The sequence below is a fragment of the Varroa destructor genome, unplaced genomic scaffold, assembly GCF_002443255.2.
Source record: "Varroa destructor unplaced genomic scaffold, Vdes_3.0 BEIS01000003.1, whole genome shotgun sequence".
Classification (NCBI taxonomy): Eukaryota; Metazoa; Arthropoda; class Arachnida; order Mesostigmata; family Varroidae; genus Varroa; species Varroa destructor.
This window is the reverse complement of record NW_019211456.1, coordinates 13,591,438-13,613,699: the sequence shown is the minus strand read 5'-3', so window position 1 is coordinate 13,613,699 and position 22,262 is coordinate 13,591,438. Positions and strand designations below refer to the sequence as shown.

Below are 22,262 nucleotides of genomic sequence, written 5' to 3'. Positions count from 1 at the left end.
GTGTACGGTTAAATTGTTAACAGTAAGTGGGGTTATGTGTTTATGAGTATGATAGTGGAACCGGAAATGGGATAATTTCGAAGACCCGATACGACACCGATGTGTCCAAATCTATCTGTGGTAGCGTGCTCTGTTTCTAATTGGAGTGCTGCAAGTCATCTTCGTATAATAGCTAACATCGCAGAAACCGTCTGCGGTATGTTTGAGCCGTTGACTTCTAAGCTTTTCGCTGCCCATATAGGACAGCTTAACTCATTTCGTCGCTTGCTTTCGATAAGGCCCCTTCAATCAGACCCGTGGATCCTTGCTGGATAAGATACTAATGTCCTATTGAGCCAACACAGCCGACAGATAACTTGTAGAAGTCTGGTGTAGATAGACAAAGAATATTTTCAGGTCAGACAGCAATAGATGGCGATAGCAGTGATGATGAGATGCTGTTGACTACACAGATGAATTGCTGCCTACGAAAAAGAGCACGACCAAATTGGTGCACCAAAAGAAGGCATGTTCGAGACATAAAATCTCTTTGGAGCCGCCCTCTCAGCGGGTGCCCGATCAAGCCGTCTGGCAGCCCCACCTCGCCATCCACTCGTAACCCTCCACGGGCGGAAAATAAACACATCGCAACGATTCTTCTATTGAACTCGCCTATTTCATTGTTTTGCGTAGCTGCTTCTCCTGCAAAGATTTGCAAGGACTCGAGATCACCACAACAAAAACGCTTGGTGGAGCTATTTCGTCCTATTTCAGTCTTTTGCAGTTCGGTTTTTTGCTGCTGCTTTGTTGAGATTAAAGGCGCTTAAGAGGATTATGAAGTAGCTGCTAAGAATGTTTTAAGGCCAAGATTCGATCAGCACAGAATGACTGATTTATATATGTATGATAATTGTGATGTATGAAGAATTATGTATGTATGATAAGATCGCGTGCAGCGTTGCCAAAGACAGTGCCAACAAATCGGCCTTAATAGCCCGGATATCAGAACTACGACGGAGATAGATAGTCAGCACGTCACCGGATGTCACCGGTTTTTCTTTGTTTACCTGTCACATTTATTCGCGGGTAAAGACAACAGTAATAACGAATGGCCACCAACGATACCGGCGCCATAGACAACTTGGCTTTTACCTAGATTAATTACTAAACGCACTCTTGTGTGCCTACAAGGACAAACTATAGGGCTGCTGTTCCCATTATGTTTCCTTAGTCCTTGTTATGTTCATGTCCTGTGAGGCCTTTCATATGGTGCAGTGCAACGATTGTAAACACAGACATATAGTTGTATTATGCAAGGAATAAGAAATAACAAAGTGGCCGGCCGCCTCACCGAAAGAACGCTGCGTGCAGCATGCCGCCTTGAAAAGTAACGAGTTCTTTTACCATCCTATCCAATTCGGATCGTCTATTTGTAACAGGATCTAACAACGGCTGCCATAACAGCCAAACAACGTATCACGAACGGCTGGCCCGCTTTAGTTGCGCGGAGGTCCTATGTAAATTCGACTGTTGCGCATACAATGCTGTGTATCACTCGTTACTGTAAAGGCCTTCTTTTGTCCTGTTAAAGACTTTGTGGACAAATCAATACGAGTTGATGCTGCAATTGGACACCCTAACAGTGGTTCCTGTTTCGCTGAAAACTGAAAACCGCAACATATTTTCGATTTGATTCTCTGCGAAGAGATTCGTTGGGCGGTCGTCTGATTGCCGCCCTCCGCCTCTCGAAGGCCACGACGGCCACGATGGGGATAGAAACACGACACTCTGTTTCGCCACATTGTTATTTCTACCACCTTTGTACTTCTGCTGCTCTGTTAGTAAAGTTCGGCCTACTGGATGAAGAGAACTACTATTTGCTTTCATTGTCCATTACGATGTCCGTCGCAGCGGCCGCTTCGGCCTCTACGAGTGGTTGTGTAGCGGTTCCTTTTCGCGTCGTATATTAGCACATTGTCGAAGTGTGTTTAGCCTAAAATATGACAGGCCGACGGATGAGCGTAAGCGTCGAAGATCGGATGAACAACATCGGTGTCGCATCTCCACTGTCAAAACTATCGGCACACAATGCAGCGAAATGAACAGTAACGCCTTGCTGGGTCGGAGGTAGAACAAAACCCAGCGTGAGTTCTAGTGGCAATACAAACGATACAGTAGCGCTAAGCGACGGCTGCTGGCAGAAGAAAAAATGGAGAACGGGAGTGAAAACGAAAAACAACCATTCAGACACACAAACAGGCATCGTCTAGCATACAGGCCTTAGGCCAGGGCGACATCCGTTAACCGTACCAATAGGCTACCAAGAGGATAGGTGGAAAGATTTGGTCCTATGGTAAGTGTTGGATGCGCAAGAAATCAGGCGGGGCAATCATTCAGCAGGTGTGCGTTCGTGATCTGAGCTAAAGCGACTGTGACGACCGGAATTATTCGTAGTTCGAAAACGACACAGCAAACGCGGTCGCTTTCATGGATACTACCGCGTCCGCACTTGGCGAGATCCAGCGCAATACACGAATAGTTCACGAACTACAAATTGCTCATTTGGCTAGTACGACAACGTTTGTTGTTGACGCCGGCATTGTTGTTGCTAGTGCTTTCGCAATGGTGGCGTCACAGAACACGACATTAGTTAGTTAGACATTTAAAGTTGTAGATATGTGACTAGCCTTGTGATTCAGGCCATTTCAATGGTTCTGCACAGCGGGAAGTCTTTTTTTTTGGGACGTCTGATAGACTAAAGAAAAACCATTGGCCTTCATTCGAGGTCGCTGCTGAGTACACTCACAGAGAAAACAAAGCAGCACTGGCATAATGTGTATAGATTAGAAAGAGCTCAGCGTTTGGCAGTACTACTGAACGCTGATATGCATGTTGAAATGCACGATGTCATCATTCACACTGAGAATTCACTTGACAGAATTATACAACTGGAAATTAGCGATGAGGTTTGATGCTTCGGGGTAACACAAACGATACTGTGAAGTAGATTTCATTGTTGCCGGGCCGATTGGTCTGTTGCAAGCGTTTCTGTGCTACCTTCTGTTGGCATCTGCACAACAGCTGAGTCGCGTCATAAGGAGATATTTTGGGTTTTTCTTTCGATCCACTGTTGTGGAAATGCACGAGCGTGCTGACCGAAAATAGCATTTGCTGTTTGTTTGGCACGATGCGCACAAGCTTAAGATGCATGGAATGGCTACAAAATAGATGAACGCCTTCAAGAACTGTTTAAACTGAGAAATAAAAATAAATTGTCGGGCTACTTTAGCTGCTATAGGATGAACATTCGAATTGACGAGACAAATAGGATAGAATTCCCGTGTGTTGCTTCGAACAAAGGCACAGCAAGCGTGTCTCTTATAGTGGAATACGCATTTCCTATTATTCTATTCATTATAAATCGGCTTGCTTACGTCAAATGACAAGGTTTATTCTAGAAATAGGACAAACACTGTGAGGTTGGTTAGGCTTCTGCTGAACCGGCTGCTGTACATACAGAGAAAGCTATCGCGATAATGTCAGTATCAGCAAATCGCTAAAGCTGTTCGCAGTTCGATCGTTATTGTGGCATCTGCCGGACATAATTTAATAAAAAATTTCTATGCTCTTCAGCGACAGTGCATTTTCGGGCATTTTCGACCCTGAAAATGCAGTTTAGCCCTGATCGAGTGGATCTTAATTGAACCGTATGGCCTATTCCTTGAAGTAAAACGTCCAGAAACCACTATTGGTTTACACCTAGTGCATGAACGGCACGTTTGAAATCTTTAAAAAATGCAGAATTGAGATTGCAGCTTCGCTGAATTCGTCGTTGTTACGAAAGCGTCAGGATTTTGATCCGTGACCCAGCCAACAGCCCATTCGAGGGCATTTCAATCCCGCTGCACGCCCTCGTCCTGCTCGAGGATTTGCGGCAGATTCCCTCTCTCTGCAGCGTAAGTGCTAACAGCCAGCGTAGTTTTCGCCGTTCCTTGTTGACCAAAGCAAGCGAAGCTGCTTTTTGGCTGAGAGTAGCGATTTGTCGACGTTTCAGACGACGAAGCCCAGTCCGTGGCCTGCACTAGTGGGGGACCGTATGCTTTACAGGAGGAGAAAAGCCCCAGATAGATCTCACTATTCTCGACATCGTTGTCATTGCTGCTGTATCGTTTCGGACGGCTGTGTCGATGGCAGTTAAACGTTCCGGATCTCTTTTTTCTGCCGTTTTGTACACATGTATAAACATACGTTGAAAAAGTTTATCAACGATTCATCACATCGTACCTGCACATTACCCTAATCGGTACCACCTATTAAGATAATCCTATTCAATTCAACGATCATTTGTACAACAAGCTTGTTAAATAACGTACATCAAATCAATAACTATTCATAGAATACGTTAAGCAGCCGATCAATCGATCACCGCATCAATCCTAAAACGATCTCTTCCGGTTATATAATAACCACTATCTACGACCATTGTGTAACTATATAAATAGGTTATTTGTCATGTCTAAAAAGTTGAAGCCCATTAGTCAACCTAATTTCGCTATATTATAATAATATACATATAGAGAAAGTAACATGTATGAGTTGACAAGTCAGCTAGTGCGTTCAATGGGTTATATCAAATAAGAAAAAAAAACCCACTAGCAGCGACACTCTAACAATGTAAATCGCTTATCGTTATACGCGCGATTTTACAGTAGAATATTGGTTTTCTTCTGCACATATACTTGCTAGAGCCTCACGGCCAACACAAAGCTGTCGGAATGGATAGTACCCAAATTTTTCCCATCCCGTCACATCAATCTTTGCATTAATACAAACATATGCCTGTGACACTTTATCTCAGCGCATCGTGCATGGCACAATAGCTCCATGCCACGTCACTACAAATCGTAATATTCACCGCTGGTTAGAGCGCCTCGGCACGTTCAGCACCTCTCCCTCACCTGATGTACCATACGTCGAGTTTGCCACTATCTCTTCTATCCAGTGACGTAGAACCTCATTGAATACCAGCTGCGCCGTTAGACATCATTTAATTGTAGTAAGATTACTCTGATTAGCGGTCATCGTCAATTTCGAAATTAAGCAAACTGTTGTATGCACAGGGCAGGGAAAGAGGCAACGTGGTGTTATTTTGCCAAGAGTAGAATATACGGCGCAAGTTACGTCGATTAGTAATTCATCCGTTAGATCTTTAAGTGCTCTAGGATTGAGAGAGCTACGTGAAGAAGATCACTTCACAGGCTAACGTGTAGCGAATATTTGCCCCTTCTGGCCCGAACGATAGCCTAGTTGACGCCATATCAACTCCGTGACAGTCGAAAGTCGCAGAGCGTAGCACGCTTGTGCGCTCAAAGATGCGCAAAAATATTGAACACAGAAACGTTTTGTGTTTGGTAATTTCTTTACATGAATGTTATTATATGTGATAATCGTTTCTTACCGGGTGAGTCAGAGAGAACGTCCACTGATATTAATTTAAGCCGTTGTTGTCGTTATTGTTGATATTGTCGTTGTTGGCGTGGTTCGTCACTGGCAAAACAAGCGGTGTTCTCAATCTATATATACATGCACATATGTATATATATATTGAAGTGTATTTCAGTTTTCTCACCAGCGCGGCCACTGCTGAGAACGCTTTTCAACTGCGCTATCCTGGTCCGCATGCCATCTGGTACGCGTCCTGTGCCTACTAGCGTCTGTTCTGCGTACCTTGTAGGCCTTAGTTCGCGCTGAGACCACTCGCGAGGAACATTACTACTGATACTGCTAGCCGCCGTATCGATGGTGTCGGTAGTTGCCAGATTAAAAGAAACTCTCTCGCTTCGGAGGTACTGCCCGCTAGCTGGTAAATCAGGGAGCCGTCAGGAGTTTTCTCAGGGAGCGTCTCCTGTGGAACCGCCCGTGTTCCGCCCGAGCTAACGCACCCATCCTTACTCGTACACACACTGAGAGTGGTCGGGATCGATGGATGGCTGTCAGACAGATACGGCGAGCTTGATAGGGACCGGACGGTGGCACGAAAAGCACGCGAGACGCTAAGCTGGTCGTTCGATCTGTGCGTAGTGATGATCCGCGCAAGACCAGCAGCAGCGATGTCCTGCAGTTGCTACTGCTCGAATAAGATATTGTTGCTCATCGTACGATCATCCGATTCTATTCATTCCGACCGATCTAGCGTTTCTTATTCTGGACTCTTGTGTATTGACAACGGAGTCAGCGGCGCGGAAAAAGCTGAAGATGTTTCGATGTGCCCGACGAGGTAATTTTTCTCGGACAGCGAAACCGTTCAACTTCTCGACACAACCCGTTTCTCGTAGTGAGGAACTTCTCCAGATAGGCGTATATATGTAGCTTGGTGTACACAGCTCTGGATTTCGCCCAGGTGGCCCTTATTTAAAGAAAATTACCATTAGCAAGCAATGGTATTCATCTGCGAAGTATTAGGTGTTTGCTAAAGAACACTACGTGAAGGCAAATTTATCTCTTCACTGCATTTGAGGTACCAGGCCAATAGCAAAAAAGTGAATAGATTTGCATGTCCAAAGAACTGTGCCTGTCCCAAGAGAAAGTCGATAATTTATACGACCAGATATATTTTGTAGGTAAGGATTAGGTGGGGTAATAACAAAACAAAGAAAATTAGACAAAAGATCTGAGTAGCTTCTTTTTATGGGTAAAGTTATGTTAGCCGTGGCCCAATTGGCCAAATGGGAAATATTTTTTATCACGATTTGTAACTATTACCATTACTCCGACAAGATCAACAACAACAAAGTGGATTTAGCTGCGGACAAGTGATGGTTCTCGAGCCGACGATTTCCGTTCAGAGTGTCGACTTCTCAATGACTGATTGTGATAAGCAGTATCTACCAATGTTGTAGGTTTTCTTGTTGTAAGTGCCGCTGCTATTGTCGAGTCTCGATTTCGGACTGAGTCTGTTACATACACCTAAACCGTTCTACAGGCTATCGCAATAAGCACAACATGCATGGTAGTTGCTAGGGCTAACTGAAACATACGGGTCGCTTCCTCGTCTGAGCGAAGCCAATCGTCCGAATCGGATCAGTTAAGGTAACGCGACAAGTAGTACAATAAGTAGAGAGTATCTTGATCACGGTCCCGCACAAGCGAAGCGTCAACCGTTCACAAGTCGTTTGCTTTCCCTCGACTGTAATCACTTTTGCTCTGGCGACTGGGAAATCTGTTGAAACTCCCAGGATCTGAAATTGGGACCGTTTCTCGTTCCGACGGTCGCCAATACACAGATACGGTTAGATTGTTCTGGCGTGACTTTATTGCTGCGACTGTGGGATGCTATTACCGTGTGCGCGTGGTGCTTGGCCAATACTTCACAGGGTTACGCATCAGTCTACCGCGCATAGCATCCCAGTCTATCTAACGACCCAACATCGACCCATCAGCCATCCGTGATTCCGTCGCGGCAGCGGCGGCCTAGTCTATTCCTTCCCCGTTGTTGTCAACGTTTACTGTGGGTGCAAGGTCATCCCGATCAACACCCAGCAGATCGGCAAGATGTGGGGCGGAAAGTCGCTCCCTTTTCTTTTAGTTAGTGAGCGCCCATTTCTGTGTAGGTGCTCAGAGTGTGTGTGTGTGGGGATGAGGAGAACAACGGGCCGTGAAGACGCGAACCGTTACCAGAAAGCCCGTGACGCTGATCAAAGAGCGATGATATGACTATGATAGTACTAACGGATACAATGCTACTATTTTTGTCGCAAGAGCAACAACAGTAAAGAGGTGTGGTGAATGAATTGAAATCCCGGATCGTTTCGTATATTTCCCTTTGAGGTATGAACGATTATATCTTTATGAAGTGTCGTGCGTAAAGACGTCAAGCAAAAAAAGAAAACAAACTACAATTAGACAATGTAATTGTACACGCAACGGGATGCTTGGGCGATACAGGATTTCGTCCAGACAAGCAAACAAACAAACAAACAAACAAAATTTATACGGGATGTGATGGGTTTCGTTTCGGGATTTTAGAGTCACGTATGTAATTTGTACAGTAATTTATTGCAAGATTTTGCAGTTCATAACCCCGTTAACCGAGAAGTTGTACGCAATGTCAAAAAAATAAAGCACAATTCAGTTAGATATATTGTGCTAGAGGGTGGAGGCGATAGTGAACTATGAACGGCGATGAGGAAATCTGTTGTGGATATTCGCTTCTCTACAACGTACCATAGCCTGACTATGATCAGCCTGATTATTGACCCAGGTCGATCTGTGGCCCATCTGGTCGTAGCACGAGACAGAAAAAAGCCATTTGGGCTCGCTGAATTGGAACATAAAGGCTAGTTGTTCTCTACCTGCAGTTTTTTTTTTTATATTCACTTTACGTAAACTTCTTCTTGTCGGCAGAGTGAGACTCTTCTGCAAAAACGAAGATCCGTATGCAGACAGAGTGACAAAATTGACAAAAAAAAAATAGTCAAAATTCATGTCTTCGACCCGGGGTATAGATCTTGGGTGTCGGCATCCAGGCACGTGTTGTGACCGCTAGGATAAAAATGGCCGACTAACTTAGAAAATTCAGATCGTCCCATTAAACACACTGATGTTTTCTTTCTATATTTATCGAACTTACTCTAATCACGACTCCGAGTCTATGCAAACATTTTACCATATGGAAAAATTATGTCTAAATACCGTAATATTCGTGGAGTCTGTTCCCTCGCAAAATGCGGTTTTCATTATGAAAATTATCATCTATGAACTCAATCTAAGAGTCGTTTCTTCTACTTTCATTCAATCATCGTCTGAATATATATATATATATATATATATATATATATATATGTATATATATATATATATATATATATATATATACGTAGCATATTATTATTCGCTTTTGATGAGCAGCTTTAGAAGTGTCTTAATTTTGTTACACTTTTGTCGAGCGTCACAAATGGCGTCAAAGCCAGACATTTAACCTTTCGATAGAAATCTCTCTTAGAATTATTTAAATAGAAATAGTTGAAATCGAGAACGGATACGACAGAACTATATTTAAGCGATTTTTTTCAATGACGCATCTCGACCGACAAACTTTTTCTTTGAGCTTAGAAAGCATTGCCATCGTTATACTAATTAAATTGTAGAGTATAAGAAATTTTTGCAGAAATTCCACATGCGTTCATGCCGTTCTAGTTGAAGTTTGAAAACCTGCGAAATCTCAGCTTTCAAACAACACCCAACGTGAGTGATGCCATCTAGGAGGTATGCTTTCAGAGTCATGTAACTGGAAACACGGTCAATACATGTTCGACAGGCTGATAATATGCATATAGCTTCGTAGGTGACGAAGTTAAGCGACCCACGAAGTGTAACTTATCGAGCTGTCGGTCTTCACTAGCCCACTTTGCTTCATAGCTGCTCTGTCAGCGTCACTCCCTTTGGCTCCTCTACTACGTCTGTTACTTCCCAATGAATATAGGTAGCTACATTGTAGTGCGCGTCACTTCCGACGGCCGCTGAACACGATGGCCGCGTGCATACACACGCGAGCACGCATGTACCCTTCTGATTAGACTGGCGGCAGCGGTAGCGTTAGAGGGAGGTGACGGCGCTTTTCTGCTATCGTTTTTGACAGTTGTTCTATAGTGAAAGTTGTCGGCTCGACTAATAAAATTCGTGCCTACAACGAGCGCAGTTGACGTGTGAGGTTGATCGCGGCCCTCCTGGGTAAGGCGGACGCTTCTTTTCACTTCAGTTCACGGCTGTTGGCGCTGCTGCATAAGGATTCTCGAGTCTTCGTCTTCGACTTTTGTAGTCAGTGACGGCGGCCGACTCTCAGCACCGTTACCGTTTTCATGCGCGAGCTACTAGCTAGCTAAGGTGCGAACAAAAATCTAACAAGCGAACTATGTATGTACATTCGCCTAAAGGGCATGAAAGCAAGCACTCGATGAGGCGACGGCCGACATATCGAAGTCAGATTTGTAGATTTTATTAATAGTACTCAAGTAGCTAGTGATGACCGTCAGCAAGCGCACACGGCACATGCTTCGCTGCTGACGCCACGATAGCCGCTGTTGTTGATCGGATAGTTGCCAGGTGAAGCTGCGGTTCGACCGTTGATTTCGACCCACCCTTCGTGTCTGTCGTCGGCTGATTGCCTACGGGTTCGACGACGTCAAACGACGGGGTCAGATGTTAAGTGTAATCGAATTCGACTTTGAACAATAGATCGGCTCGGCCGAGCCTTCGCCCGCCTGCTCGTTCAAGGGGCGAAAAGTACCAAGGCAGTAGCAGTGTCAGCAGCGACGGCGCCTGCCGTGTCTTAGCTTGTTGCTCAGCTCAATCCAGCTTGGTGACCGCTATGCGAGACCGCCGATGAAGTAGCGATTAATGAATTCCTCGTGTAGTCTACCTAGCTTTGTTCAATCATTTCAGGAAAAGGCCAGGCCATAGCAAAGATGCACACAGCCAGGAAAACAACGAATACGACAGGAAGTGAAGTCGTTCGAAATTTGAAGGAGAGCTCATAATGCAGCAGCAGAAGGATACCCCAAAACTTTCTCGTGCATCTTTTAACAACTGACGTTGGTGCCGATGTTTCATCGGGTCAGCTCAACAGTCGTTTTTGTTATTGTTGTTGTTGTTGCTGCTGCTGTTGCTAAACGAGTGCGAGGCTACGGCGGAAAATCGTTCCTTGTAGCTCGCCCATACGTGCCTGAAAGGCTGAAGCAGATTAATGATAGATTGAATTTTGAGCTTAAATTAGATTCTAGGGCACTAGAGATAGAGTAGCATATCGTTTTGAGTTAATAGCCGATCAGAAATTATCTCGATGTGTTTGACTGCTTATCGCGTGGACATTTTTTCTTTGAATTACCTATGTAAACCCTAGCTAGCATTGCTAGGGTTTACATAGGTAATTCACGCTAATCGATCTTGCCTGTTTTCGTGAAGAAAAAAAAGGAGCGCAATATAGTTAAAGCTACCATAGTGACCATCGCAAGATTTCAACGTGCTCAGAGCATATGCATCGCCGCAGAATAAGGCTAGAGGTGATAAAGTTCATTCTTTTGGTACAGAGCGATAACACAAAAAAACGCATTTACGACCCATCGCGTTCGATTTATGCTGCGACTGAATTAAGTTGCACGTACAACTGAGCATTTGTGTTTGCATATGCCGTAAACGTATCATCAGGTTGATGTAGAAGCAGGAACACAGAAGCTACCCATAGACAACTCGTCTACAAAAAAAAAAAAATAGAACGAACTTTCACCTGTATTTTATGAGCGGGCAAAATCTCCCGCTGAAAACTGTCAAGCCAAAAAATACGAACGCCGTTTTCATGAGTTAGCTGCCGCTAAGGCGTAAGAACAACGTATTTCGACATTGGCATCGTTTCCAGAACTACTCGAGACTACACGTGTCTCGATATAATAACAGAAATATATTCACGGAGTTTGGCCTATTATGAGGCCGGCCGCTGCCTTTTTCAGTCATCAAACTGTAACGAACGCCGCCTGTCGGATGCCTCATTGTTAAGGGAAGATTACAATTTTTTTCAAATATAGCTCTACAGGTGTTTATATAAAGGGTATCGATAGCCGTTTTCACTACGAGTTCCAAAGAATATAAGTCTGCTGCTGTTTATACGGCCACTGGGCGGCCTTTGACCTAGACGATTTTGTTAACACCCTGTATTTTACACACGATTAGTTTTACGATGATCTAATGAGAGTTTAACTATAAAAACCTTATTATAAATAATGAGCAAAAAAACTATATATATCCGACATAGACCTCTTGCAAGGGCGCGTGTAAATTTCCTAATATATTTGACCTCTTAAACAAGGGTCAAGGCATACGCTAGCCAAACAACGTATTACTCACTACTATTGACAGCTCATCTAAATGAGATGATCATCGTCGTTGATTTCAAATAGCATGGCAACACATCCTGTGTACAAACTTAGCTAAAGGTCTTCAAAAGTGTTAGAAACCCTACGTGGTTATGTTTCCAACGAAAAACATCTGCGATAGAATAAGCTATGATCTTCCCAAACTTGTAGCATTAGTAAGCATTGATAATAAAATAACTAGACATGGAGTATGACTTACAAGATGAATCCATGCTATTTGGATCATATTCGTGTATGGAGACTGATTCCCCGTTCGTTGCGAAAATCATTTTTCCCTGTGTTGCTGTTGTTGCCGTCTGCAAAATCTCCAATAGCCTCACTGCTTTCAAGTGTATCTGTCCCTTCCTGTCAGGAAGGGTTACGCGCACTTATTATCTTCGCGTTGTTATCTTCCGTCACGATTCAGTCCCTGTCGATAGTTGCTGCCAATTCCAACGGGAACACGCTTAACGTAGAGATCAGCTGCCCTTCTTTCAAGCGGCATTCAGGCAAACTGGAGTAACCTGCACGCCGTCCGCCCTCAAGCATTTGAAGGGCAGAGACTATTTATTGACATCGGCACTTGGTCAATATTCTAACATGTAAGTGAAGTTTTCCTTAGAAATCGCAGGGATGCGCTTTCCGTTGCTAGGGGTTCAGATACACTTTAGTCGTTCAGTGGTCCTGATTCTGTGCTCCAGTTACGCTCGACAGTCTGCATGTTCCTAGGGTTTTTCTGAAGCGGCCACTTTTTGCATGGGCTGTTAGCAGTCAGGCGAGAACGCAGGATCAGACTGCGTCGGCGACGATCACTAATTGCACACAATTCTTAATTTGCAGGGGCTGATCTAAGTGATTCAATGAGTTCGTCGAACTCTCACTCCAGCTAAGGAACAGAAACGTTACTGCGGCGTAACAAAAACCCTCGATCAGGTGTCTCTCAGCGTCCACTGGGGGGTGTCCGTATTTCTTCTTCGTTCAGTACAATCATACAGCCAGTGTAGTAGTGGTATCTGTGACGATCACAGTCGTTGACGTCTGCAGTAGGGGGTGAGCACCCCGTGTCGACCCTCCGCGCTTGATTCGACTGGCGATCGAGCTCGTCCTGACTTGAGTCCTAGCAGATTTGGACTTTCGAATGGCTAAGCATAGCACGGACGACGACTGCTCCTCCTCCTTTTCCAGCTCTCCGTTCAGATCGTCGCGCCAACGCCGCTGTCGTGTTCGCGGCGATTATTAAACTCGAATTTCCTTCTCCCCTGTCTCTCACTCCGCAGCCGATGTGCTGTTGTGTGCCATCGCATTAGATGTGCGTGAGTGTAGCTGTGCGACTAATACGGCTACTGCTACCGCCGCCGCGGCCGCCGCTGCTGCTGCTACTAGTAGCGGTATTAAGCGCGGCAGAGCAGGCCGTCCGATCTATTCGAGGAGCGAAACGCCAGTCAACAGCCCGCTCTTGATTTTGGCTGTTTGATTGCAGCTGAGATCGTCATACGCGGTAAGACCTGACCGAAGCTGCACAGTAGGCGAACGAGTGAGTGTCAATGAATGGGCGGGAAGAGCTACTGGGGTGAGAGGGGGACCAAGCTGAACAAGTTTTACCTCGAAGGCGAAAAGAATGAACGAAAGAATAGGAGTTCACTGAGGGGGAGAGGTCTGTGGTGGGCTGGCTGCGGATGAAATGCAGCGAGTCGTCGTCTTCTTCTTTTTCGTCTTTCCTAAAGGACGGTGGGGCTCAACCATCAGAGGATCACAATAGATGCATAGGACGGATCTCTTCCCACCACCGTGGTGTGGTGTCTAAGGCTGTGAGCATTATTATCAAGCCCATCGATGCATTCGGTAAGCGTGCGTCGATAGAAGAAGCAGCAGCAGCAGCAGTAGCTAATAACACCATGAATAACAGTTACCGAAACGAATCACAGTTCGCTACTAGCTGTTCGGTTTGAAGGTGAACGAAGCGCGCGCCTCTATTCGAGGCCAGAATAAAAAAGTGCCATTGAGGATAACTTCGCAAGATGGCCGTAAACCAATGGCTTTCGTAAACCCAGGGAGAAGCACCCAGTTTGAATGCTCTCCACCAAGTTTACGAAGCGGTGCCACCTACAGGAAACCGCTAGTGACAACTGAATCTACGGAGTCCACTAGAGCCTATTTCTGCTCGCAGCTTTGGTTCATAATGAGGTCTCGAGAGAGGGGCAAGCCAGCAAGTTAGCCATCCCACCGACCGACGACTTGGGCCCCCCTCACTCCATAAAGCGATAAAGGAGGAGGGCCATGAAGAGAGGGAACGACCAATCGGCACTAAGCAGCCAACAAGGCGCACCCCACACATGCACACACCGAGAGACGCGCGCTCAGACACTAATACACTGCAGGAGTGCGCACGCCAATATGCGTACAGCACAAAACGAACTAAGTAAGCCAGCAGACGCAGAGCAAGAGAGGGCGGATAGCAATGCCGGCGAATGTAGGTATTCGACTCTTGCTGAAGTCCCGAGGTCAGAGAACGACCGTGCACACGTTCTAAAGCTTCGAACAAGCTTTGCACCGGACGGCAAAATACTGCTGGCCTTCGAACGAATTGTAAATAAATGCAAAAAATCATTTTACGCCATAAGTATAGTTTTAATTAGAGACAAAAGCACTAGTTGTGTCGAAGCGATCGGTTAAGGACTGACAAAATTACATTAGGCCTTTTGTGGCGGCAATGAGTAAGTGCTTGTTTTTGCTCAGTAATTGCATGTGGCAAAGCAACAATGAGTAATGTGCATTGTGACACTGTCTACGAAATAGTTCATGCTATGGCTAGTACGGTATGTCATGGTACGACTGATATTTTTTTAAGACTGATGGGTAGATTTTCTGACAAAGAGAGCTTTTCGTTCTGCCTACTGCCACATCGCATATAATACTTAAGCGTTATTTATCGTGCCATAGCGTCCAGTATGGCCACAATTTAAGCTAACGTCAAAATTTAGCGTAGTATATACCGCACACCTGTGAGCCACTACAAGCTGATGAGCGGAAAATTTGGCCTATCGGCTTTTTGGCTGCTAGCAAGTGGGAAAAAAAAACATAATTTTAATGCTTGTTATTGTGGCCGTCATGTACTAACAGCGTACCATATATGCGTAGAATGATCGATTTTAGGTCAGCCCCATTGCAGGATACTTACGTTTTTCTATGGTCGAATCACATTTAGCCAGAAGGGTCTGACCGTTTGCGTTCTTCACCCATGGCCACCGAAATGTCTGCAAACAAAAATAAAATACATGTATATTTAGGTTGTCTTTTTTATACACCGTACTTATAAATTAATGTAACTATCCAGTTATATTTCTAAATCGATTACACCGCTTTACTGCTGTTCCTTTTCTGTCAAAAGTCGTAACAGGAACACATGACTGGACAGCGAACATGACTGGAACTGTCTCTCCGCCCATCTCCAGGTATGTACTTCGTCATTTGTTTACTTCAGCTTTTTTCAGTCGAATTGATTAGTGGTGATTTTTTTTTTTGAAAAAGAAAAGCTTTTTCTAAGCAGAAGTTAAATGGATGGCAGCAATTAGATTTGTACTTCAACGCAGTTTCTTCATTATAATAAAACGTCAGTCGCGTCTGGTACATAAATAAACGTAAATTCTTCAGCGGGACGTATCTACATATCGATGCAGAAAGCACTAGAGTTCTAAGACGGAAGTTTTGTTCGATTTTTCAACAGTGACCCTACCCGATTCTTGGATCAGCACTAAGTAACTAAGCAGTGTTGGGACTATTGTTTTCCATTGCTAAAAAAGGAAACAGACTCAAAAGCTAGCTTTCGTTAGAACCAGTAACGAAAATTGCGCTTTTATAATAGAGAAATTATTTTCTTTATATATAGCGAGAGATTGAATGATGTTACAGCAGGCTAACGATACAGCGTTAAGGGCAAGATGTGTAAAACAAGTAACATCAGCCTAGAAGGACTTATCTGTTTAGAGTAAGCCTGGTCGACCCATTGTTTTCAACAGAGTAAAAATAATATAGAAACTTCACACCGCTCGTAAGCGGACCCGATCGTATGTAGAAGAAGGTAACTTTTTTATCCGTGACGCCACTAATTGAAAATTCAGAAAATGACTGATAAATGGCTCCAAAAAGCTTCGGGATGTCGTACGTTGATAGTTTAGTCGAATCGATATTATTGTATCTGAATTCCTTAAAGAGCAATAGATACCTGTTCTGAGGTCGAGCTAATGTCGGGCGTAGGTTACAACCGATAATCTGTCAGGCCAAACAGAGCGGTCTGATAGAAGATTATCCGTCGACCGCTAAGAACAATTCGTTCCAATTTTAATCGGCGTCACCACCCGTCGCTTGGAAGTCAGATTCATCAGGTTTACATTGTAGTCGCGTGCAATCGTCTGGATGCTTCTAATTGTACCTGAATATTCTGCAGACGCCGTTCCCTCCCCTATAAAGGCGCCTTATAGACCTGAATCTAGTGCTTTAGCTTGTGTTCAACTCAAGTGACCATGAAGTGAGTGGCCGCGCATCTCTTGTTGGTCCAAACGAAACCACGGAAGGGTGAGAAGTCGAACTGAGACGGATTAATCTAAATGGCAACCTATGTACTTCGCGGCCTGCGGAGCCACGGACTGGAGGACTGGCTTCAACGCCATTCCCCACCACATGGGGCAGACGCGCAAAATCGAAGATTGCAGTCGAGACCGTGAAGCCCTCTGGCGCCTTTAGCACACGTAGGCATTAATATGTGTATACGTCTATCGATGTCCGAGATTATATCTCAACATCTATTTGTGCGTCTACATGTAGCATTTCGCCTTTCAACTGCTCATGAAATGAGTAGATATGATGGTCCGTACGGTAGGATTAGCTGGCTGGCTCCAAACCTGCAGCGGATGAACATATGGCACTGAATTTGCATGGTTTTATTCTTATTGCTATCATCGCCAGCTCTCTTATTGTCCAATAGGGGATATTTGTCATGTGACTGGGAGCATGATCCGCCTAAGTAGCGTTGCTTAATACGAATAGATGGCTGTAAACGTTGATTGAAATTGTTCATTTAGTCATAGAAGTCGAACGGTTCACCGGACTACTTCATAGAGCTGCCATGGTAGACGGATAAGGGCAAGATCGCTCACTAACCTAACACTGATTACAGATGTACACATCACAGAGAATCTCGCGAAGACATGTTGCCATAGACACAGCAAGACGCTTGAGTTCAATGTCTATCTCATTTATTTACTAGCTATATGTTTATCTACTTGTTGCTTTATTCGACAGCTCAATCGTGCTTTGATGGTTACCAGTCAGAAGTTTTCTGGAAGTTTCTGGAAACGCGTCTTTTTTTACAGGCAATAATGATATTTTTCCCATGTAATACATATAACATCATGACCGTTACTATGACAGTAAAACTTTAGCTGGAGACGTTGTACAATAACCGTCGAGCGTTGCAAATCTAATTCTTGCTGCAGCCATATTTACACTGCTTTCAAGCTATAACGAGTTTCCCGGTCATATTACCCCCGTTCGCTCGTAGGTTACCTGAAGATCACATCTATTACAGAGGCAACTGTTTTCGAAGACAATCTCTTGCTGACGCGTGTACGAGACCACCGGTTAGAGCCGCTGGCTAAATAGCGTCCTTTCATATTGCACTAAGTCATAGGTCACAATATTCGCCTATCTCTGGCGTAGCGCTTCTGATAACCAATAACGATTCTGTCGTGGACGGAGATCAGTTTCTTAGGTTAAGGTGACGGACAGATTCGTCTGCTAATTGTCGATATGCTACTTGCATCTTAAACTAAATGTATCGCGCTGTTCCATCTTCAGGTTTCATCCATTTGACCTTCGCTCCAGCACTAACTCTATGCCACACATGTCGGAAGGGGAGAGAGAGAGAGAGAGAGAGAGAGAGCGAATGGTCGGAAGGGAGGGGGTAGATAATTTTGATGCCCTGATTGCAACGCGCGCCGGGTGGATTGCGGCGGCGGCGGCAATCGATGCCAAAACACCCATAGGCCGCACTCAGACTTATTAACTTGAACGGAGTCGCATATGTCTACGTCCCATGTTAGGCTGACGGTGGGCACTATCGTCCTCTTCCTCGTGCATCTTGCTGTACGTGCATGTTACAACAATATGCATATAGTAAAGTGGTGACAACGGGTCTCATTCACGTAGTCCGGTCTGTCCGCTCGACCTTTTGCATTTAACAGTGTAGCAATAATATCGCTGGGACATCGTTAGTTGTTTTCTAATGTAACCACTTCTTTTAGGAGTAACTTGGTTTATACGATCGCTTCTGCCGCTGTAAGGAGTAAGATCTCCTAGGAACTTCCCTGACGGTCAGTGTTGGCGTGTTTTAAGTACAAAATAAGTAGGCAACGGTGACGACTACTATCACGGAAGTAACTTCTACAGAGTTAAAAGGTTCTTTACGGGATTGCGATTTCGTCAACTATAGTATAACAATAGCTAAAATGTCGGACGTAGCAGTATTATGGTATTAGTGAAAAAGTAGGACGTGAAACTCGAAGCACAAAGTATAAGAACGTTACATGGCTACGTATACAATATGTAGTTCTTAGTAAACTCAGTAAAAGGATACCCATACAGCTGAGCGGCTGCCAAGTTTTGGCTGAATGGGCGACTACGTAGGCCTGACAAGTGGATGGTAAACAATACTCAAGACCTGTTCAAACATAGAACGTTAGAGTGCAGGATCGACGTCACCGCTGCAGACACATTTGCTTAGACTAAGTAACGAAGCTTGACGTGCTGTAAGATAGGAGGCCTTGTTAAATACTGTGTATCGGAGTCCCAGAACTGAGTCACGGTCTTTGTACATGCTGAGCTTGATCTGCTAGTATGATCAGACCTTAAAGGATGCACTTGTTGGTGCATTTAGCTATTGCTCGATTGAAAGAATATGTCTGCACCCCATTTTTTCGTACCACAATCATTCTTCATATACTTACGTACATTGAAATTCCTCTTATGACGGTCAGGCCGCATGTCATTGAGTCACATTGATTTTCACACGAACATTTTGACCAGAGGAAGCAGGCCGTATTCGAGAGTTCTTCGTGATAGCAAGAAGGTGCTTACTTCTTCAGTAGGTGATTCTAATCAAAACAATAAAATGAGCTCGGAAAAGGAACTGGATATTCTACTTACTTCATTAGACGCTGATAACTTAGCTTCGATCTCCATAGAAACCTTTCGGGCCGGTTCGAGTCACGAATTACACAATTGTGTAAACTAGGCACGCTTAAAATGTTTGTTGTTCCAGCACTGTATCACACAATTAGTCCACATTTTCTGAATGTTAGAAAATGTATCGTAACGGAAATTTTTTTTTAGTTTTTTTTGTCACTTTTGGCAAATGCGGATGACACCTTGAGGGTTGCTATTGACGGCGTGTGTTATGATTTACGCTGATGGTATGACCATAGGCCCTAACTGGAGTTGTCACGGACTGTATCGTTCTGCTCGAGTTGCAATTGGCATAAAGTTTCCATTGTTCCATGAAACTAATTAGTAGGCTTCTTGATAAAGCAAGCGCGCGTACCGTGGACGCACTATGGCTGGCAGTTTCGATGTACGATACCACATAACACGAACGGTAACGGCCAAAAATAAACTACCTTTTTAGCCGAGTCGAACAAAGATCATTTGTTGATACTTGCCTAGATGTCGGTCTATTTGTACGTCTAAAAAATTTAGGTTTCTGTCTGAGCAAACCCGTTATCTTCTGCACACACTGGACGCAAAACGTCGAGTTGTTTACAATGTAACATAGGATGAATATAGCAGATATAAAAGTACTTTTGTCAAATCCTGATCATATCATTCGTAGCCAGTACATCACATACATCTACGCTGCTTATCTAAACAGCACGATTAGCAGTTATGTGGTTGCAACTAGATGGGCTTCTGGCTCATTGGGGCTAACTGGGATCACCCAAAAGACCCGAAGAGGAGTTGAGTGTTACCGCCGGTATCGTTCGACAAGGCTGCGTTCCCTATCGACTGCGCGCAGGTTTGCTGTTGCTCAGCTGCCTAGAGCCGCTCACTCGAGGATGATTCAAGTTGGGCTAGACTCCTCTCATTCTAACTCACTCCTGTGTTCTGCCTTGCGACTCCCAGCAGCTAGAGACTCCAACTCGACCCGACGCAACTCGATTCTCGCTGTTCGCTAGCTACTAGCTGCATGGGGTGGGGAATTCACTCGAGGGAGCGAACAGACAAGAGCCAAGCGGCGGTTCGCCGCGAGGTCACGTGGTCGGGGCACCGCCCCCTAGGAGTCGCCGCCTCTTATTGGTCGGCTGGTCCACTATTCCACCGGCTTTTCCTCCCAATCTTCCCGTTGCCCCTTAACGCCAGAGGCTCGTTCTCCTGCTCTTCCCCCTATAGCAATGGTGACAACGACGATCTTCCCAGCATCACCCCCAACCGGCATCCCAGTGCAAGTCGTTCTCCCCTGCTCGCCTCAATAGTTTATCCACCAGCAGTCACGACGACCATGATCCAGCCCCGATGGTTGGGGTCTGGCCCCCACAGCCTCGGCCAAGAAAATAGAAGGCCTAACGGAATGCAAATGTTGTCTATGGGTCACGCGGTGGCTCACTAACAGCGAACGAAGCTACCGCCGGTGGCGGACGAACCCGCGAATCGGCAGGGGTTGTCAGCCGGGAAAGGTGACTGGAAGGGCGGCTAGCCAGAGCTGGGTGAGGGTGGCTGGATGGTGGGTGGGTAAGTTGGTCGGTCAGAGGGGTGCTGAGCTCGCTCACTCGCTCAATCGGTCGGTCGAATCTGCAGTCGGTGGCGGTCTGACTCCGCGGGAAAGAGGCGAGTCGGTCACAATGGAGGCAAAGGCGCCGAAAGCAGAGGTCGCCACTGCGGGGCCGCCTAAGCACTTTCACCGGTTGCCGATTCGACCGACAGACTGAGCGAGCGATCGACGACATCGCGCCTGACCCCCATCGTCCTGGCTCCATGCCCCCCTCCCGGAACAACTCACCGATGGTACTAATACTGGCGAGGGAAGAAACAATGGGGGCAGGCGAGTACAAGACAGGACACGCGGGCGGGCAGGCAGCATTCAGCCGGCCGCCCACATGATAACGACAAAAGTGATGCGCTCAGTTGTCTGTTAAGCACAGGGTTAGTTGACGGTCCTGGCGCCGGTTCCGCCGCCGCCATTGCCAGCGGCGACTCACTAGGAGCCAGTCGCCAGTAAGCAGCAGGAGTTAGCCATAGAGCAGGGGAAAGGGAAGCAGAGCCGAACTAGGAGTTGAGTCAAGCCAATCCCTTCGCAGCCTAGGGTAACGCTTCTTCTAGTGTTGCACCAGTTCTGTGAACGTCGGCAAATAGGGAAAAGTTGCCACAGGTTCCTGGCACGGGTCGACTGACCGCCATCAAGGAGCAACAGCGTCGGAGGCGACAATGAAGAAGGACGATCCCGTCCTGCGCGCCAGAGAACATAGCTAAAAATGCAACAAAAGGACAAATGAAAATATTTGTTGCTGCTGCTGCTGCTGCTGCTTTTGTTGAGGGCCGTTTAAAACAGGTGGCCATAGCAAACGAACTGCAATGTAAAAAGAAATATGAGTGAATTACATTGAGACCTCTATGGCTCAGAGAAAAAGGCCGGATGCGCATGAGTATATATAAGTTTTGGATTGATTGGCATCAAACAAAATAAGTAGGAGCTGATTATGAATAAAGACATAGTCGTACGTTTGTGTACGCCAATAATCAATAACTGAACTTTGAAGTTTTTCCGTTTACAGATCAAATTAAACCTCCTCTACGCAATAAAGTTCCCTCTAGCTATTTACAAGCGTCGCTTTATTTCGATTGAATCTAGACAGAGAGAAAGCAAAATTGATTACAAAATCTCTTTGCAATAAGTACAATATGAACTACAGGAAGATAGAATATATACACGTTTCTTTATAGCGAAATCATAAGGCTTCAGAACTTCTCTGGTGGCCTGAAACGCTACAAAAACCTATGCTCTTATTAGATAATAGCGTTGCTAGTTACTTTTAAATAGGGTATCTACGTTTTAGAGCTGTATCGGCGCGCCCTTAGTAAGGGTTGGAAAACATAGGATCCGGTGCTCGCTTATTTTGCCTCTAATAATTATATGTACAAGTTTACATAATGTGTCAAAAGTAAATTAACTTGTTTAATAATTCTGGAGTGCGCCTATACCGCTTAATTGCCTACGGCACTTCCTGCAAAACAAACTTTGCAATTTTGCAAATTAAATAAAATATTTCTTAAAAAGATCAACGTTTGAAGTTTGAAGTGTGGCTCTTTTTAGGCGAAAGTACTTTCGTTCAAACT

The 22,262-nt window shown here is 45.1% G+C and overlaps 1 protein-coding gene across 2 annotated transcripts in view; it reads right to left on the bottom strand.

Annotated features, from left to right (window-relative positions):
• dsf (nuclear receptor dissatisfaction) overlaps positions 1–20,090 on the bottom strand; it is a 28,419-nt gene extending 8,329 nt beyond the window's left edge. The window contains exons 1-2 of one of the 2 annotated variants that reach the window (XM_022799871.2): positions 19,083–20,090; positions 15,061–15,136 (exon numbers count right to left, since the gene is read on the bottom strand). In XM_022799871.2, the coding sequence (XP_022655606.1) occupies positions 15,061–15,136; positions 19,083–19,118 (112 nt within the window). In that variant the 5' untranslated portion in view covers positions 19,119–20,090. Of the gene's footprint in view, positions 1–12,102; positions 14,021–15,060; positions 15,137–19,082 lie in introns of those variants that run through there. The other variant, XM_022799872.2, reaches the window with a different exon arrangement.
• Positions 20,091–22,262: the final 2,172 nt, after the last annotated feature.